Source organism: Phyllobates terribilis, unplaced genomic scaffold (assembly GCF_046119375.1).
Source record: "Phyllobates terribilis strain yellow unplaced genomic scaffold, ASM4611937v1 Scaffold_8__6_contigs__length_399053987, whole genome shotgun sequence".
In the NCBI taxonomy this organism is placed as follows: domain Eukaryota; kingdom Metazoa; phylum Chordata; class Amphibia; order Anura; family Dendrobatidae; genus Phyllobates; species Phyllobates terribilis.
The window spans coordinates 394930761-394948269 of NW_027362768.1; the positions used below are offsets into that span (position 1 = coordinate 394930761).

Sequence of the window (17509 nt, forward strand, 5' to 3'; positions counted from 1 at the left end):
AGCTCTACCCTCACCTACTGTATCCTCACCCATCCCTTGTAGACTGTGAGCCCTCGCGGGCAGGATCCTCGCTCCACCATACCGCTGCATGACCAGCTGTACCCTCACCTACTGTATCCTCACCCATCCCTTGTAGACTGTGAGCCCTCGCGGGCAGGGTGCTTGCTCCACCATACCGCTGCACGACCAGCTCTACCCTCACCTACTGTATCCTCACCCATCCCTTGTAGACTGTGAGCCCTCGCGGGCAGGGTCCTCGCTCCACCATACCGCTGTACGACCAGCTCTACCCTCACCTACTGTATCCTCACCCATCCCTTGTAGACTGTGAGCCCTCGCGGGCAGGGTCCTCGCTCCACCATACCGCTGCATGACCAGCTCTACCCTCACCTACTGTATCCTCACCCATCCCTTGTAGACTGTGAGCCCTCGCGGGCAGGGTGCTCGCTCCACCATACCGCTGCACGACCAGCTCTACCCTCACCTACTGTATCCTCACCCATCCCTTGTAGACTGTGAGCCCTCGCGGGCAGGGTACTCGCTCCACCATACCGCTGCACGACCAGCTCTACCCTCACCTACTGTATCCTCACCCATCCCTTGTAGACTGTGAGCCCTCGCGGGCAGGGTCCTCGCTCCACCATACCGCTGCACGACCAGCTCTACCCTCACCTACTGTATCCTCACCCATCCCTTGTAGACTGTGAGCCCTCGCGGGCAGGGTCCTCGCTCCACCATACCGCTGCACGACCAGCTCTACCCTCACCTACTGTATCCTCACCCATCCCTTGTAGACTGTGAGCCCTCGCGGGCAGGGTCCTCGCTCCACCATACCGCTGTAAGACCAGCTCTACCCTCACCTACTATATCCTCACCCATCCCTTGTAGACTGTGAGCCCTCGCGGGCAGGGTCCTCTTCTTCTGTACCAGTTTGCCGTTGCGTTTTTGTTCAAGATTTCTGTACTTGTTTTTGTTATGTATACCCCTTTTTCACATGTAAAGCGCCATGGAATAAATGGTGCTATAATAAATAATAATAATAAGAGATGTAGAATAATGAAGACTAAATAAGTAACATGCTGACACACAGAGAGACATGAGCCTGTCCATGAGGAGACAGTCCATCAGGGTCAGGGGTGGATTAAGAGTAGCAAGGGCCCCGGGCAGTTTAGAAGGCGCGCCTCCCCCCCACACACACACACCTGATGTATCACATGATCCCCTGTGATAGATCATGTGATAGTTCACGTGAAATTAATTTGGCACAATATTAATTATAATATTTTGTTTTAGGCAGTGTGCCCACTATGCATTTTTTAAGCAATTCCGCTGCAGAAACGCTTAAAAAACGCTTGGTAGAAGGTCTGCCATGTTCACCAATGATAATCCACTGTGCTGTGCACATGCTGCGGAAATTTCCGCTGCGGATTATCATTGCGGAAAAATCCGCAGCACTACCAATTATTTTGCGGAAGTGCTGCATTTTCGCCGTCATTGACTTGCATTGGAACGCATGGAATCCGCATCACTGCATCTGTACATGCAGAATCCATGTGTTTCAATGTGCGGATGGTACCCGGGTTTGGAGAAGAGGAGACTCTCCTCCGGACCCGGGTACCATAGAACCGGTAAAAAAAAAGAATAAAATGAAAAATATACATTATACTTACCTTCTGATGGCCCCCGGTGTCTTTACCCGATGCGTCCTGGCTTGCCGGCAGCTCACGATGGTCTGAAAAGGACCTGCCGTGACGTCATTTAGTCATGTGACGGGTCACGCGACCGCTGATGTCGGCAGGCCATCAGAAGGTAAGTATATATTTTTTGTTTTTTACCATTCTTTTACGGTCACACTATATAAATACATGATGGTTGCATGGATTTATATAGTGTGACCAAGTTGTCAAGCACTTTCCAAGTGATGCTAAAATCGCTTGTCAACTCGAATGCGGAAATGCATGTGAAGAACGCGTCACATCAGCAAGTCCCTGGCAGGAAAATGCATGTACAATCCGCATGTACAATCCGCATGTACAATCCGCATGAGTTTTTTCTGCCAGGGGAGATGCAAAAACGCTCAAAAAAAATCCGGAGCATTTCTGCATCGTGGGCATACAGCCTGACATTAGTTGTATGACTCAATATGGAGCACACGTAGCCATCTATACACAGCAGGAGGCCGCACGGCGCCATCTATACACAGCGGGAGGCCGCACGGCGCCATCTATACACAGCGGGAGGCCACACGGCGCCATCTATACACAGCGGGAGGCCGCACGGCGCCATCTATACACAGCAGGAGGCCACACGGCGCCATCTATACACAGCGGGAGGTCGCACGGCGCCATCTATACACAGCGGGAGGTCGCACGGCGCCATCTATACACAGTGGGAGGCCGCACGGCGTCATCTATACACAGCGGGAGGCCGCACGGCGTCATCTATACACAGCGGGAGGCCGCACGGCGCCATCTATACACAGCAGGGGGCCGTGCATGGCGCCATCTATACACAGCAGGGGGCTGCACGCAGTCACGCACACACACAAACATATACGCATAAACACATTTGAAACACAAAAATACATATAAACAGACATCACACAATTATGTCTGCCTGCACACACACACTCACTCACTCACTCACTCACTCAATCACACACACACACTCACTCTCACACAGTTTCACACACTCACCATCCCCCGGCTCGGCTCCAGTCCTCCTGCTCCTCTCCGGTGCAGCAGTGCAGGCCGGGCGCGCACTGCGTGACGTCACAGCTAGGAGACATGGCCACGCACAGGGCCGTGTCTCCTAGCTGTGACGCGGCCGGGCCAGCACAGGGAAGTTAACGCACGGCGTCATCTATACACAGCGGGAGGCCGCACGGCGCCATCTATACACAGCGGGAGGCCGCACGGCGCCATCTATACACAGCGGGAGGCCACACGGCACCATCTATACACAGCAGGAGGCCGCACGGCGCCATCTATACACAGCGGGAGGCCGCACGGCGCCATCTATACACAGCAGGAGGCCGCACGGCGCCATCTATACACAGCAGGAGGCCGCACGGCGCCATCTATACACAGCGGGAGGCCGCACGGCGCCATCTATACACAGCGGGAGGCCGCACGGCGTCATCTATACACAGCGGGAGGCCGCACGGCGCCATCTATACACACCAGGAGGCCGCACGGCACCATCTATACACAGCAGGAGGCCGCACGGCGCCATCTATACACAGCGGGAGGCCGCACGGCGCCATCTATACACAGCAGGAGGCCGCACGGCGCCATCTATACACAGCAGGAGGCCGCACGGCGCCATCTATACACAGCGGGAGGCCGCACGGCGCCATCTATACACAGCGGGAGGCCGCACGGCGTCATCTATACACAGCAGGGGGCCACACGGCGCCATCTATACACAGCAGGGGGCCGTGCATGGCGCCATCTATACACAGCAGGGGGCTGCACGCAGTCACGCACACACACAAACATATACGCATAAACACATTTGAAACACAAAAATACATATAAACAGACATCACACAATTATGTCTGCCTGCACACACACACTCACTCACTCACTCAATCACACACACACACTCACTCTCACACAGTTTCACACACTCACCATCCCCCGGCTCGGCTCCAGTCCTCCTGCTCCTCTCCGGTGCAGCAGTGCAGGCCGGGCGCGCACTGCGTGACGTCACAGCTAGGAGACATGGCCACGCACAGGGCCGTGTCTCCTAGCTGTGACGCGGCCGGGCCAGCACAGGGAAGTTAACTGCTGCAGTGCTGGCCCGGCCGAAGAAGAAGTAGCGGCCGTGTGCAGCTGCTGGGGGAGTGGTCCGGGGGCCCCCCCGCCACTGTCTGCCTGTATGCCGCGCCCCTGTGTATGCTGGGCCCTGCCTGACGTCATGTGGCAGGGCGGTCCCAGCATCATTCAAACTGCCCACCCTGGTGGATCTGCAGCTGGCCGGATGGGAGCGGCTGCGTGATGCAGCGTGTCTTTGAGTGGCTGCTTTGAACTTTGGGACCGCCCTGCTTGACGTCATGTGGCAGGGCGGTCCCAAAGTTCAAAGCAGCCACTCACAGACACGCTGGCTGCATCACGCAGCCCTGTATATGCACTAGCGCCGGCGGGAAATTTAAATGATGTTGGGACTGCCCTGCCACATGACATCAGGCAGGGCGGTACCAACAGCATTTAAACTGCACGCCCGTGCTAGTGAATATACAGCCGTGGCGGCCAGATGGGAGCGTCATGTGGCACTGGCAGGGCGGGACGACACAGAATGATTCAAACCGCCTACAGCTGCGGGCCCGCAGCGGTGATCATCTAAACCTTCGGCCAGCGCGGCGGTGACTGAAAAAAATGCGCATTATAATGGGAGCAATTCATGGGCCCCCTGGAGCCTGTGGGCCCCGGGCGGTAGCCCATATTGCCCTCATTATAATCCGCCTATGATCAGGGTAGAAGCAGCCATTAGGCTTGGCTAATCTCACCAGGGCATGTGCAGGGCATTGGGTGGCAGCGATTGCTGCAGCAGTGTCTTTCCCAGTAGGTCCAGCTCCTCCAAAGCTTTGTTAGACGGTGCTGCATTCTGTACAGTGGTTGTGACCTTCTCAGCAGCTTCATGATTTGGTTCTGAAGACTGAAAAAGATTGAAATAATGGTATAATGAGTGTGTGCCCTGCAAAAAGTGATCATATCAAAAGTCCCAAAACAAGAAATCACTACAGTGACAGATCCACTCGGCACAGAACTATCGGTAAATATCTCCTAATAGAAGAAATACATTGGAAGGTTCCAGACCTCGATACTTCCACAATAAATCACCGCCTTGCCGAAAATACAGACCGGCAAATTAAAATGTGATTGGGCCAAGAACAATTGTACGCCCGAGTGAACATGTTGTGACTCCCTGTGTGCGCACTTGTGCTCATTTTCTTGACATTACATCCGACATGAAAATTTCTCCCAATAACCTAATGTCAGGTATCATCTTCCCTCCCTCACTTCAAGTTCACTTTATGTCTTTGAAACGGTCACAGAAAAAGACATTCAAAGGTTCCTCACTTCTTCTCACCCTACGACCAGTCACCCTATTTCCTCTCACCCTACGACCAGTCATCCTATTTCCTCCCACCCTACGACCAGTCACCCTATTTCCTCTCACCCTACGACCAGTCACCCTATTTCCTCTCACCCTACGACCAGTCATCCTATTTCCTCTCACCTGCTCCCCTCTTTGGTCATGTATTTTCCCTCCTCCTTCAAAAAATGCAGCCAAATACCTTTTACTAAAAACACATTACTCAACCAGATCTGCTCTGCTACCTACAGACCGGATTCTAATCACCTGCTCATCTCAAGTCCTGAAACGCTTCAGCCACACTCGTCTGATAATATCTTGAAGATCACTTTCTTCTTGACCCTTCACAATTTGGTTTTCGCTCCTTACACTACAGAAATTGCACTTTCTTAGTCTCTAACGATATATGAACAGCTCCATCTACTGGTTACCGCTCCCTTCTGATTCTCCTGTATCTCTGCAGCATCTGACACCGCAGATCACCAGCAACTCCTCACTATGTCCGCACTCTCTTGGTTCTCTCCTCCTACCTCTATAACCACTCCTGCTGTCTCTCATTTTCTAGATATTCATCTTCTCCTCTTCCCCTTAGTGTTGGGGTTCCCCAAGGTTCAGTCCTAGGTCCCCTCTTATTGTCGGGGTTCCTCTGGGTTCATTCCTAGGTCCCCTTCTCTTCTTGTCGGGGCTCCCTCCTAAGTCCCCTCCTCTTACTGTCGGAATTCCTCAGGGTTCAGTCCTGGGTCCCCTCCTCTTACTGTTGGGGTTCCTCAGGATTCTGTTCTAGGTCCCCTCCTTATTGTGGGGTTTCTCTGAGTTCAGTCCTAGATAACCTCCTCCGTCAGGGTTCCTCAGAGTTCAGTCCTGGGTCCCCTCCTCTTACTGTTGGGGTTCCTCAGGATTCAGTTCTAGGTCCCCTCCTTATTGTGGGGTTCCCCTGAGTTCAGTCCTAGATAACCTCCTCCGTCAGGGTTCAGTCCTGGGTCCCCTCCACTTTTCTCTACACACTGCTCATATTGGACAAACCAATAAGCAGATTTCAGTACCATCTCTATGCTGATGACACCCAATTATACATGTATTCCACTATCACCCTGCATTAACATAAAACACCAGTGACTGTGTTGTCCGCCTTCTCAAACATCATGTCCTTCCTTTATCTAAAACTGATACTTTCCAAAACTGAACACCTCGTGTTTCCCCCTCTACTAACCTACCTATACCAGATATTGCCATTTCCGTAGGTGGTTCTACCATTCTACCATAACTCCCCAGCAACACGCCCGCTTGGAGTTATATGTGAGTCAGATCTTTCCTTCACACCCTATACATCATTCGCTTATGTCACCTGGACCTCAAAAACATCTCAAGAATCTGATCTTTTCTCACCTTTGACTCTGTAAAAACTCTTACTGTTGCTCTTCTACATTCTCATCTGGAGTATGGCAACCCTCTACTGGGTCTCGCTCTTACTAAATTGTTCCCTCTACAATGTAACCTGAATGCAGCAGCCAGGGTCATATTTGTGTCCAACCGCTACACCGATGCCTCCACTCTGTGCCAGTCACTGCACTGCTTACCCATCCGCTACAGAGTACAACATAAATTTATCACTCTCACCACAAAGCTGTCCACAGTTCTGCAACACCCTGCATCGCATCCCTTAGTTCTGTTTACCACTGTACCCTTCCTTTCCGTTCTGCTAATGATTTAAGACTGACATCCTCTAAGTCGAACATCCAACTTATGCCTCCAGGACTTCTCTCATGCTGCGCCAGTTCTCTGGAATGTACTGCCCCAAACAAATTAGTTAGTTCCCAGTATCCACAGTTCTAATCATGTTCTAAAAAAACTATTATTTTTAGACCGGTCTATTATCTCCCCTCACTAATCTAATTCTTCCCTGTTCTCCCTTTTAAACTTGTCCTCAGAATCTGGTCCCTCCTATCATCTGTTTCCACAGTCTCCATGCACTACGTAGCACTACATGTGTATACTGGTGACAGGTTCATGCAGCGTTATATGAATGCCCATATCTATTATAATGATGGCTGGACCATACATGACAAGCACTTTCTTACCTTTCGTGTCTCCCATATTTCTTCATAGATAGTTCAACACATACCAGGAGGAGTGCAGACCAAGGTGTTACTCTGGATTGTCTTATTTTTTTGTACAAGTTCCCTCTGAATTGTAAAGTGCTGTGGAATATGATGGCGGAATAGAAATAAAAATTATTATTATTACCTGAAAGCTATTCCACGACGAAGAATCCCGAGTCTGTGCAGGGGGAACGGGGTCGTTTAATCCTAGATTAGATAATGCAGAAAGGTGAATGACAGTCAGTAACATCCTTCTACAGATCACAGTCAATCATCTGGACACCGCCCGTAGCTCCGCCCTTTCGACACCGCCCGCAGCTCCGGCCTTCCGACACCGCCCGCAGCTCCGGCCTTCCGACACCGCCCGCAGCTCCGCCCTCCGACACCGCCCGCAGCTCCGCCCTCAAACACCGCCCGCAGCTCCACCCTCAAACACCGCCCGCAGCTCCACCCTCAAACACCGCCCGCAGCTCCACCCTCCGACACCGCCCGCAGCTCCGGCCTTCCGACACCGCCCGCAGCTCCGGCCTTCCGACACCGCCCGCAGCTCCGCCCTCAGACACCGCCCGCAGCTCCGCCCTCAGACACCGCCCGCAGCTCCGCCCTCAGACACCGCCCGCAGCTCCGCCCTCAGACACCGCCCGCAGCTCCGCCCTCAGACACCGCCCGCAGCTCCGCCCTCAGACACCGCCGCAGCTCCGCCCTCAGACACCGCCGCAGCTCCACCCTCGGACATCGCCCGCAGCTCCACCCTCCGACATCGCCCGCAGCTCCACCCTCGGACACCGCCCGCAGCTCCACCCTCGGACATCGCCCGCAGCTCCACCCTCCAGCCTCACAGCTTTTTCTGGATTTAGAGCTGAGACTTCTTATCCCTCCACTACATCAGCTGTGACCCTCAGGAAAAGAGCCCACTGAATTGCTAGCGATCTATTTTGGTCATTGCTACTATTTTTATTATGTTCGTAGGAGCTGGCAGGTTTCCTGAGAAGTCCACATAAGTATATACAGGCAGCGCCAATTCGGAAGCCGCTTTTTCTAGAACTTGGAGTTGAGCCACTCCTCTATGCCTATGTTCACATGATGAGATTTTGGTGCGTTTTTGACGCTGCATGTATTTTCTGCTTCAAAAACACAGCATCTTACAGTTCCAGCAAAGTCCAAAGGCGGTGAAGGTAGAGATATACGTCCGCGAAGCTGAAAAATCCTCAAGTCAGGACCATATAATAAAATCCTTGTGTATTGGTAAATGCCGACGCGTTTCTGGGTGTTCCACACCCCTTCATCAGGGCACCAACAGCTATAGCAATGCATGCACGGAAACACTCCATTTATATACAGACAAAGTGAGGAAAAAACAACCACATAACCTTTGCACCTGAGGCCGTGTGCAAAAACCTTCAACAAAACTTTATCAATGAGTGTCACCAATATAAAGAGCATAAAAAACACGTATTAAGACACGTATTACAGATAATGTAGTGTAGAGATGTATAATCAATATACAGAATAGTCAAATGGAGTAAATAGATGAAAGGAATATTACTTACTAATAAGTAAGCGTTCACACCAGGTAAGAGCAATATAAATATATATATAACATTAAGATCTCTAATGAGAATTCACCCATCAGATGTTGTTCATAAAGGGAGATGGGAAACGAAGGAACAAAATAAAAATAAAAAGTACCCCCGTGTAAAAATATAGCCTGTAATATCCTCTATCAGCGGAGGAATGGTACAAGGAACAGGTGATCTGACATAGAGACCTAGTGTGTAGTAATAGGACCCCGAGAAAACGCCGCGATGTAGTGCAGAGGCCGCGGCACCGATGAAGGACACACAGACAGGTCGTGAACCCCCTGACGCGCGGTGGCGTAGAAGGAGAGAGGTGTGTGATTGTGGCAACCAGCAGAGCGCTACCATGTGCGTAAGAGTTGTACTGCTCCAAAAAGGAAACCATAAAAGAGGGAATATTTATAATGGCGCGCAGGATTATACAGGAACATAATATGTGTGTCAGTAAAAACTATGACGAATGTAAAAACACAGATTTATGTGTGGATATATAAAAAACAATATTAACTATAAAAAAACTTCAGAGACGTCATTCAGACCAAAGGGCTTAAGAGTATTCAGTCTGTAAATCCAATACATTTCCTTTCTGTTTAGTTCTTGGAGTCTATCAGGATAATTCTTGGGAATTTGATCAATGGGGCTGATCTTCAGACTTAAAACATCTTTATCATAATAAATAATAATAATAATAATAATACCATTGTGCAATGTGTAGAGAGACCTTGTTTAGGAAAGCCTTTCAGAACATTGCGCTGTGGGAGAGAGGCGCAGGTGGAGCGGCTGTATCGCTCGTCCCACATACTGCTCGTTACAGCTGCATTCTATCAGATAGATAACGAAGGTAGAACTGCAGGTGAGATATGATCTCAAACATCTCCATATTAGTCTTTGATTGAAAGTGAGTGAGACCATGTGTGATACTTTTACAGCATAGACATTTTCTGTGGCCACATTTGAAGACCCCTTTTCAGGATGTTATAGGCGTCATACAGCTGTTCTTTGTCGTATTCCTTATCCTACTCGGAGCTATGATGTTTCTTCGTGTGGGGTCACGCCTAATAGTAATACCCGTTTTTTTAGGCAGGATCTTTTTCAGTATGGGATCATCTAGAAGAATTTTCCAATTATCTTCTAGTATTTTCCGCATTTGTCCATGAGATTTGTTGTAGGAAGTTATGAAATTGAAGGAATAATTACTCTCCTTGGTATTTTTAGTTATTTCTTTACCTATCAATAGACGATCCCTATCCTCTATATTTAAAGCCTCCAGATCTGCTTTTTGATGAGATTACCGGGGTATCCCTGGTTTATAAGCCTGTTAGTAAGAGTGCTAGATTGTGCTATAAAGGCGTCTTTGTGAGTACAATTCCTTCTAATCCTATAGAATTGGTTTCTAGGAATATTTTTTAGCCATTTAGAGTAATGGACGCTTTTAAAATGAATGTAGGTGTTTGTGTCGACATCTTTAAAGTATGTTTTGGTGCAGATATTCTCTCCTATTGAAAATAATGTGAGATCCAAAAAATTGATAGTGTCAGGATTAACAAAGGGTGTAAAAGAGAGAAAACCGTCCATATCCTTGATTACCATTGTATGAAGAAATCTTACCCTGTGGTTATCGTAGGTTACGGCGAAACCTAAGTCAGGCCAGGCGGAGTTCAAGTGAACAAAGAAGGCTTCCAGGGTTTCTAAAGGGCCACCCCAGATGCAGAAAATATCCTCTATAAATCTTTTCCACAGTATGGAGTATGATTGGAAAAGAGGATTGGTATAGACGATTCGGCCATGTAGCGCCCATATAAAAAAACCTATACCCAAATCACAATTCAAAAGGGTTGAACAGATAGTGTCAGACTGTGAAATCCAAGAACAGAGAGTACAAGAGATGCGGTCTAAATTCATTGAATGTGGATCCCCCCGCTCGGTCCTGAAATCCCAGGAGGAGGGCCCCTGCAGGGCATGGCCAAATAACTCCGACCACATCCCCTTCGTTCATACAGATCACCCATAAGCTTATATCCTGCAGAAAACAATCCGCAAACATTGGAACATTTTGCAGACCGGATATCCCACCATAAGCGGTTTTCAGAAACCATTTATGCCGTGATTCAAGAGGGCCCCCAACCTTAGAGATACACTAATTCATGCGGATGTCGGCAGTAATAAACAGGGACCTCAACAACGGTTCCTCCACAATCCCAAAACAGGGACATTTCCACGTCTCCAGTGCCGGCTGTGCAGCAACGTCATCTATCATCCATACACCAGCAAAAAACAGAATATCAAGGGCTACTTCACGTGTGATAGCTCGTTCGTGGTATACCTCATCAAATCCATGTGCGGAGTGATATACATAGGCGAAACCACCCAGGCGATTAAAGAGAGAATATCCAAACACAAATCCACAATACGGTGCAAGAACCGGCTATTACCCATCCCCCACCATTTCATCACCACGGGCCATAACATTTTTACATTTGACTGTTATAAATATGTAAAAACTGTTTTTTCTTCCCAATCTCATTCCACTTTCTTGTTTTCCAGACCTCCCAACCTCGGTTCCCTCCTCCAGTCAAACAATCCCACCTCAATCCATTGCAGCACCTCAGCTCCAGCGAGCACACCTCTTCAGAACGCTCCGCACGGTTCCTCTAACCAGGCACGACCACTTCCTACTCCGTGGAACGCAAGCCCACAGCCTTTGGAACGCACACGTCAGCAGACAGCGTCACTTCCGGTGACGTCACTCCGGCACTTCCGCTCTGCGCTGCCAAACACTCTGCAGCTCTGTTACCATTGGCCACACCACCAATCACTCCCCTATATATAGGGACACTCCCACACAAACAAGGCAGCAGCAACAAGCGGTGGACACCGCGTTAAGGCACTACACACACCAAATCTGCAGATTAGGTAAAGTACCTTTATACTCCTGCGCTCTGTAACTACCCTACATGCCATGGCTCTTAGTCACTGGTACCCTCCAGCACCTAGCCTTTTATCCTTTTCAGGAGACCTTATACCAGGCTCCCACACAGCCTATGCTGTCCGAGCACAACTACTTCATTAGTATCACAGACAGTCAGGTAGGTGCCCTCTTAATCCACCTTCACCAATACTATGCACCGCTTTTTCCGCATCCCTATAAGGTCTGTTCCCCTTGAGATTCAATCCCCTTTCCTACCATCCCTCCATCCTTAACAATTACGTCAATGATAATCTTCATTGTCCTGAAGTTGTTTCTATGTGTTGATCTTTTGACTCTATTATTTTCCTCACATTGTCCTCTATTTATGTTCTGCAGTTTACCGACAGAGGTCGGTTTCACCGAAACGTTTTTGTAAATGAATAGACTGCATTAAAAAGGTCACTTCTTTGATCAAAACCTGAGTGCCGAGGTTATTCTGATAGTCTATAACCAGTGTCAGTCCTCTAACCCTAATCTAACGGTCTATAACCAGTATCACTCCTCTAACCCTAATCTCACGGTCTATAACCAGTGTCACTCCTCTAACCCTAATCTACCGGTCTATAACCAGTGTCACTCCTCTAACCCTAATGCCACGGTCTATAACCAGTGTCAGTCCTCTAACCCTAATCTAACGGTCTATAACCAGTATCACTCCTCTAACCCTAATCTCACGGTCTATAACCAGTGTCACTCCTCTAACCCTAATCTACCGGTGTATAACCAGTGTCACTCCTCTAACCCTAATCTCACAGTCTATAACCAGTGTCAGTCCTCTAACCCTAATCTAACGGTCTATAACCAGTATCACTCCTCTAACCCTAATCTACCGGTCTATAACCAGTGTCACTCCTCTAACCCTAATCTAACGGTCTATAACCAGTATCACTCCTCTAACCCTAATCTCACGGTGTATAACCAGTGTCACTCCTCTAACCCTAATCTCACAGTCTATAACCAGTGTCACTCCTCTAACCCTAATCAACGGTCTATAACCAGTGTCACTCCTCTAACCCTAATCTAACAGTCTATAACCAGTGTCACACCTCTAACCCTAATCTCACAGTCTATAACCAGTGTCACTCCTCTAACCCTAATCAACGGTCTATAACCAGTGTCACTCCTCTAACCCTAATCTAACGGTGTATAACCAGTGTCACTCCTCTAACCCTAATCTAACGGTCTATAACCAGTGTCACTCCTCTAACCCTAATCTCACAGTCTATAACCAGTGTCACTCCTCTAACCCTAATCAACGGTCTATAACCAGTGTCACTCCTCTAACCCTAATCTCACAGTCTATAACCAGTGTCACACCTCTAACCCTAATCTAACGGTCTATAACAAGTGTCACTCCTCTAATCCTAATCTAACGGTGTATAACCAGTGTCACTCCTCTAACCCTAATCTCACGGTCTATAACCAGTGTCACTCCTCTAACCCTGATCTAACGGTGTATAACCAGTGTCACTCCTCTAAACCTAATCTCACGGCCTATAACCAGTGTCACTCCTCTAACCCTAATCTCATGGTCTATAACCAGTGTCACTTCTCTAACCCTAATCTAACGGTCTATAATCAGTGTCACTCCTCTATCCTTAATCTCATGGTCTATAACCAGAGTCACTCCTCTAACCCTAATGCCACGGTCTATAACCAGTGTCACTCCTCTAACCCTAATCTCATGGTCTATAACCAGTGTCACTCCTCTAACCCTAATCTACCGGTCTATAACCAGTGTCACTCCTCTAACCCTAATCTCACGGTGTATAACCAGTGTCACTCCTCTAACCCTAATCTCACAGTCTATAACCAGTGTCAGTCCACTAACCCTAATCTAACGGTCTATAACCAGTATCACTCCTCTAACCCTAATCTACCGGTCTATAACCAGTGTCACTCCTCTAACCCTAATCTAACGGTCTATAACCAGTATCACTCCTCTAACCCTAATCTAACGGTCTATAACCAGTGTCACTCCTCTAACCCTGATCTAACGGTGTATAACCAGTGTCACTCCTCTAACCCTAATCTCACAGTCTATAACCAGTGTCACTCCTCTAACCCTAATCAACGGTCTATAACCAGTGTCACTCCTCTAACCCTAATCTAACAGTCTATAACCAGTGTCACTCCTCTAACCCTAATCTCACAGTCTATAACCAGTGTCACTCCTCTAACCCTAATCAACGGTCTATAACCAGTGTCACTCCTCTAACCCTAATCTCACAGTCTATAACCAGTGTCACACCTCTAACCCTAATCTAACGGTCTATAACAAGTGTCACTCCTCTAATCCTAATCTAACGGTGTATAACCAGTGTCACTCCTCTAACCCTAATCTCACGGTCTATAACCAGTGTCACTCCTCTAACCCTGATCTAACGGTGTATAACCAGTGTCACTCCTCTAACCCTAATGCCACGGTCTATAACCAGTGTCACTCCTCTAACCCTAATCTCACGGTCTATAACCAGTGTCAGTCCTCTAACCCTAATCTAACAGTCTATAACCAGTGTCACTCCTCTAAACCTAATCTCACGGCCTATAACCAGTGTCACTCCTCTAACCCTAATCTCATGGTCTATAACCAGTGTCACTTCTCTAACCCTAATCTAACGGTCTATAATCAGTGTCACTCCTCTATCCTTAATCTCATGGTCTATAACCAGTCACTCCTCTAACCCTAATGCCACGGTCTATAACCAGTGTCACTCCTCTAACCCTAATCTCACGGCCCATAACCAGTGTCACTCCTCTAACCCTAATCTCATGGTCTATAACCAGTGTCACTCCTCTAACCCTAATGCCACGGTGTATAACCAGTGTCACTCCTCTAACCCTAATCTCACGGTCTATAACCAGTGTCACTCCTCTAACCCTAATGCCACGGTCTATAACCAGTGTCACTCCTCTAACCCTAATCTCACAGTCTATAACCAGTGTCACTCCTCTAACCCTAATCTAACGGTCTATAACCAGTGTCACTCCTCTAACCCTAATCTCACAGTCTATAACCAGTGTCACTCCTCTAACCCTAATGCCACGGTCTATAACCAGTGTCACTCCTCTAACCCTAATCTCACGGTGTATAACCAGTGTCACTCCTCTAACCCTAATCTCACGGTCTATAACCAGTGTCACTCCTCTAACCCTAATCTCACGGTCTATAACCAGTGTCAGTCCTCTAACCCTAATCTCACGGTCTATAACCAGTGTCAGTCCTCTAACCCTAATCTCACGGTGTATAACCAGTGTCACTCTTCTAACCCTAATTTCACGGTGTATAACCAGCGTCACTCCTCTAACCCTAATTTCACGGTGTATAACCAGTGTCACTCCTCTAACCCTAATCTACCGGTCTATAACCAGTGTCAGTCCTCTAACCCTAATCTCACGGTCTATAACCAGTGTCAGTCCTCTAACCCTAATCTCACGGTCTATAACCAGTGTCACTCCTCTAACCCTAATTTCACAGTGTATAACCAGTGTCACTCCTCTAACCCTGATCTAACGGTCTATAACCAGTGTCACTCCTCTAACTCTAATGGCTGATGGCCTATAACCAGTGTCACTCCTCTAACCCTAATCTCACGGTCTATAACCAGTGTCACTCCTCTAACCCTAATCTCACGGTCTATAACCAGTGTCACTCCTCTAACCCTAATCTCACGGTGTATAACCAGTGTCACTCCTCTAACCCTAATCTACCGGTCTATAACCAGTGTCACTCCTCTAACCCTAATCTCACGGTCTATAACCAGTGTCACTCCTCTAACCCTAATCTCACGGTCTATAACCAGTGTCACTCCTCTAACCCTAATCTAACGGTGTATAACCAGTGTCACTCCTCTAACCCTAATGCCACGGCCTATAACCAGTGTCACTCCTCTAACCCTAATGCCACGGTCTATAACCAGTGTCACTCCTCTAACCCTAATCTAACAGTCTATAACCAGTGTCACTCCTCTAACCCTAATCTCACAGTCTATAACCAGTGTCACTCCTCTAACCCTAATCTCACGGTCTATAACCAGTGTCACTCCTCTAACCCTAATCTCACGGTCTATAACCAGTGTCACTCCTCTAACCCTAATCTAACGGTGTATAACCAGTGTCACTCCTCTAACCCTAATGCCACGGTCTATAACCAGTGTCACTCCTCTAACCCTAATCTAACAGTCTATAACCAGTGTCACTCCTCTAACCCTACTCTCACGGCCTATAACCAGTGTCACTCCTCTAACCCTAATGCCACGGTGTATAACCAGTGTCACTCCTCTAACCCTAATCTCACGGTCTATAACCAGTGTCACTCCTCTAACCCTAATGCCACGGTCTATAACCAGTGTCACTCCTCTAACCCTAATCTCACAGTCTATAACCAGTGTCACTCCTCTAACCCTAATCTCACAGTCTATAACCAGTGTCACTCCTCTAACCCTAATCTAACGGTCTATAACCAGTGTCACTCCTCTAACCCTAATGCCACGGTCTATAACCAGTGTCACTCCTCTAACCCTAATCTCACGGTGTATAACCAGTGTCACTCCTCTAACCCTAATCTCACGGTCTATAACCAGTGTCACTCCTCAAACCCTAATCTCACGGTCTATAACCAGTGTCAGTCCTCTAACCCTAATCTCACGGTCTATAACCAGTGTCAGTCCTCTAACCCTAATCTCACGGTGTATAACCAGTGTCACTCTTCTAACCCTAATTTCACGGTGTATAACCAGCGTCACTCCTCTAACCATAATCTCACGGTCTATAACCAGTATCACTCCTCTAACCCTAATCTCACAGTCTATAACCAGTGTCACTCCTCTAACCCTAATGGCTGACGGCCTATAACCAGTGTCACTCCTCTAACCCTAATGCCACGGTCTATAACCAGTGTCACTCCTCTAACCCTAATCTAACAGTCTATAACCAGTGTCACTCCTCTAACCCTAATCTCACGGCCTATAACCAGTGTCACTCCTCTAACCCTAATCTCATGGTCTATAACCAGTGTCACTTCTCTAACTCTAATCTAACGGTCTATAATCATTGTCACTCCTCTATACTTAATCTCATGGTCTATAACCAGAGTCACTCCTCTAACCCTAATGCCACGGTCTATAAGCAGTGTCACTCCTCTAACCCTAATCTCACGGCCTATAACCAGTGTCACTCCTCTAACCCTAATCTCACGGCCTATAACCAGTGTCACTCCTCTAACCCTAATGCCACGGTGTATAACCAGTGTCACTCCTCTAACCCTAATCTCACGGTCTATAACCAGTGTCACTCCTTTAACCCTAATGCCACGGTCTATAACCAGTGTCACTCCTCTAACCCTAATGCCACGGTCTATAACCAGTGTCAGTCCTCTAACCCTAATCTCACGGTGTATAACCAGTGTCGCTCCTCTAACCCTAATCTCACGGTGTATAACCAGTGTCACTCCTCTAACCCTAATGCCACGGTCTATAACCAGTGTCACTCCTCTAATCCTAATCTCACAGTCTATAACCAGTGTCACTCCTCTAACCCTAATCTCACGGTCTATAACCAGTGTCACTCCTCTAACCCTAATGCCACGGTGTATAACCAGTGTCGCTCCTCTAACCCTAATCTAACAGTCTATAACCAGTGTCACTCCTCTAACCCTAATCTCACGGTCTATAACCAGTGTCACTCCTCTAACCCTAATGCCACGGTCTATAACCAGTATCACTCCTCTAACCCTAATCTCACAGTCTATAACCAGTGTCACTCC

The 17509-nt window shown here is 48.2% G+C and overlaps 1 protein-coding gene across 3 annotated transcripts in view; it reads right to left on the reverse strand.

Moving 5' to 3' along the window:
• Positions 1-17509, reverse strand: part of GGA1 (golgi associated, gamma adaptin ear containing, ARF binding protein 1) — a 146405-nt gene that overhangs the window by 14583 nt on the left and 114313 nt on the right. For all 3 annotated transcript variants that reach the window (XM_073645220.1, XM_073645221.1, XM_073645222.1), the window contains exons 12-13: positions 7346-7407; positions 4512-4660 (exon numbers count right to left, since the gene is read on the reverse strand). In XM_073645220.1, the coding sequence (XP_073501321.1) occupies positions 4512-4660; positions 7346-7407 (211 nt within the window). The remainder of the gene's footprint in view (positions 1-4511; positions 4661-7345; positions 7408-17509) is intronic.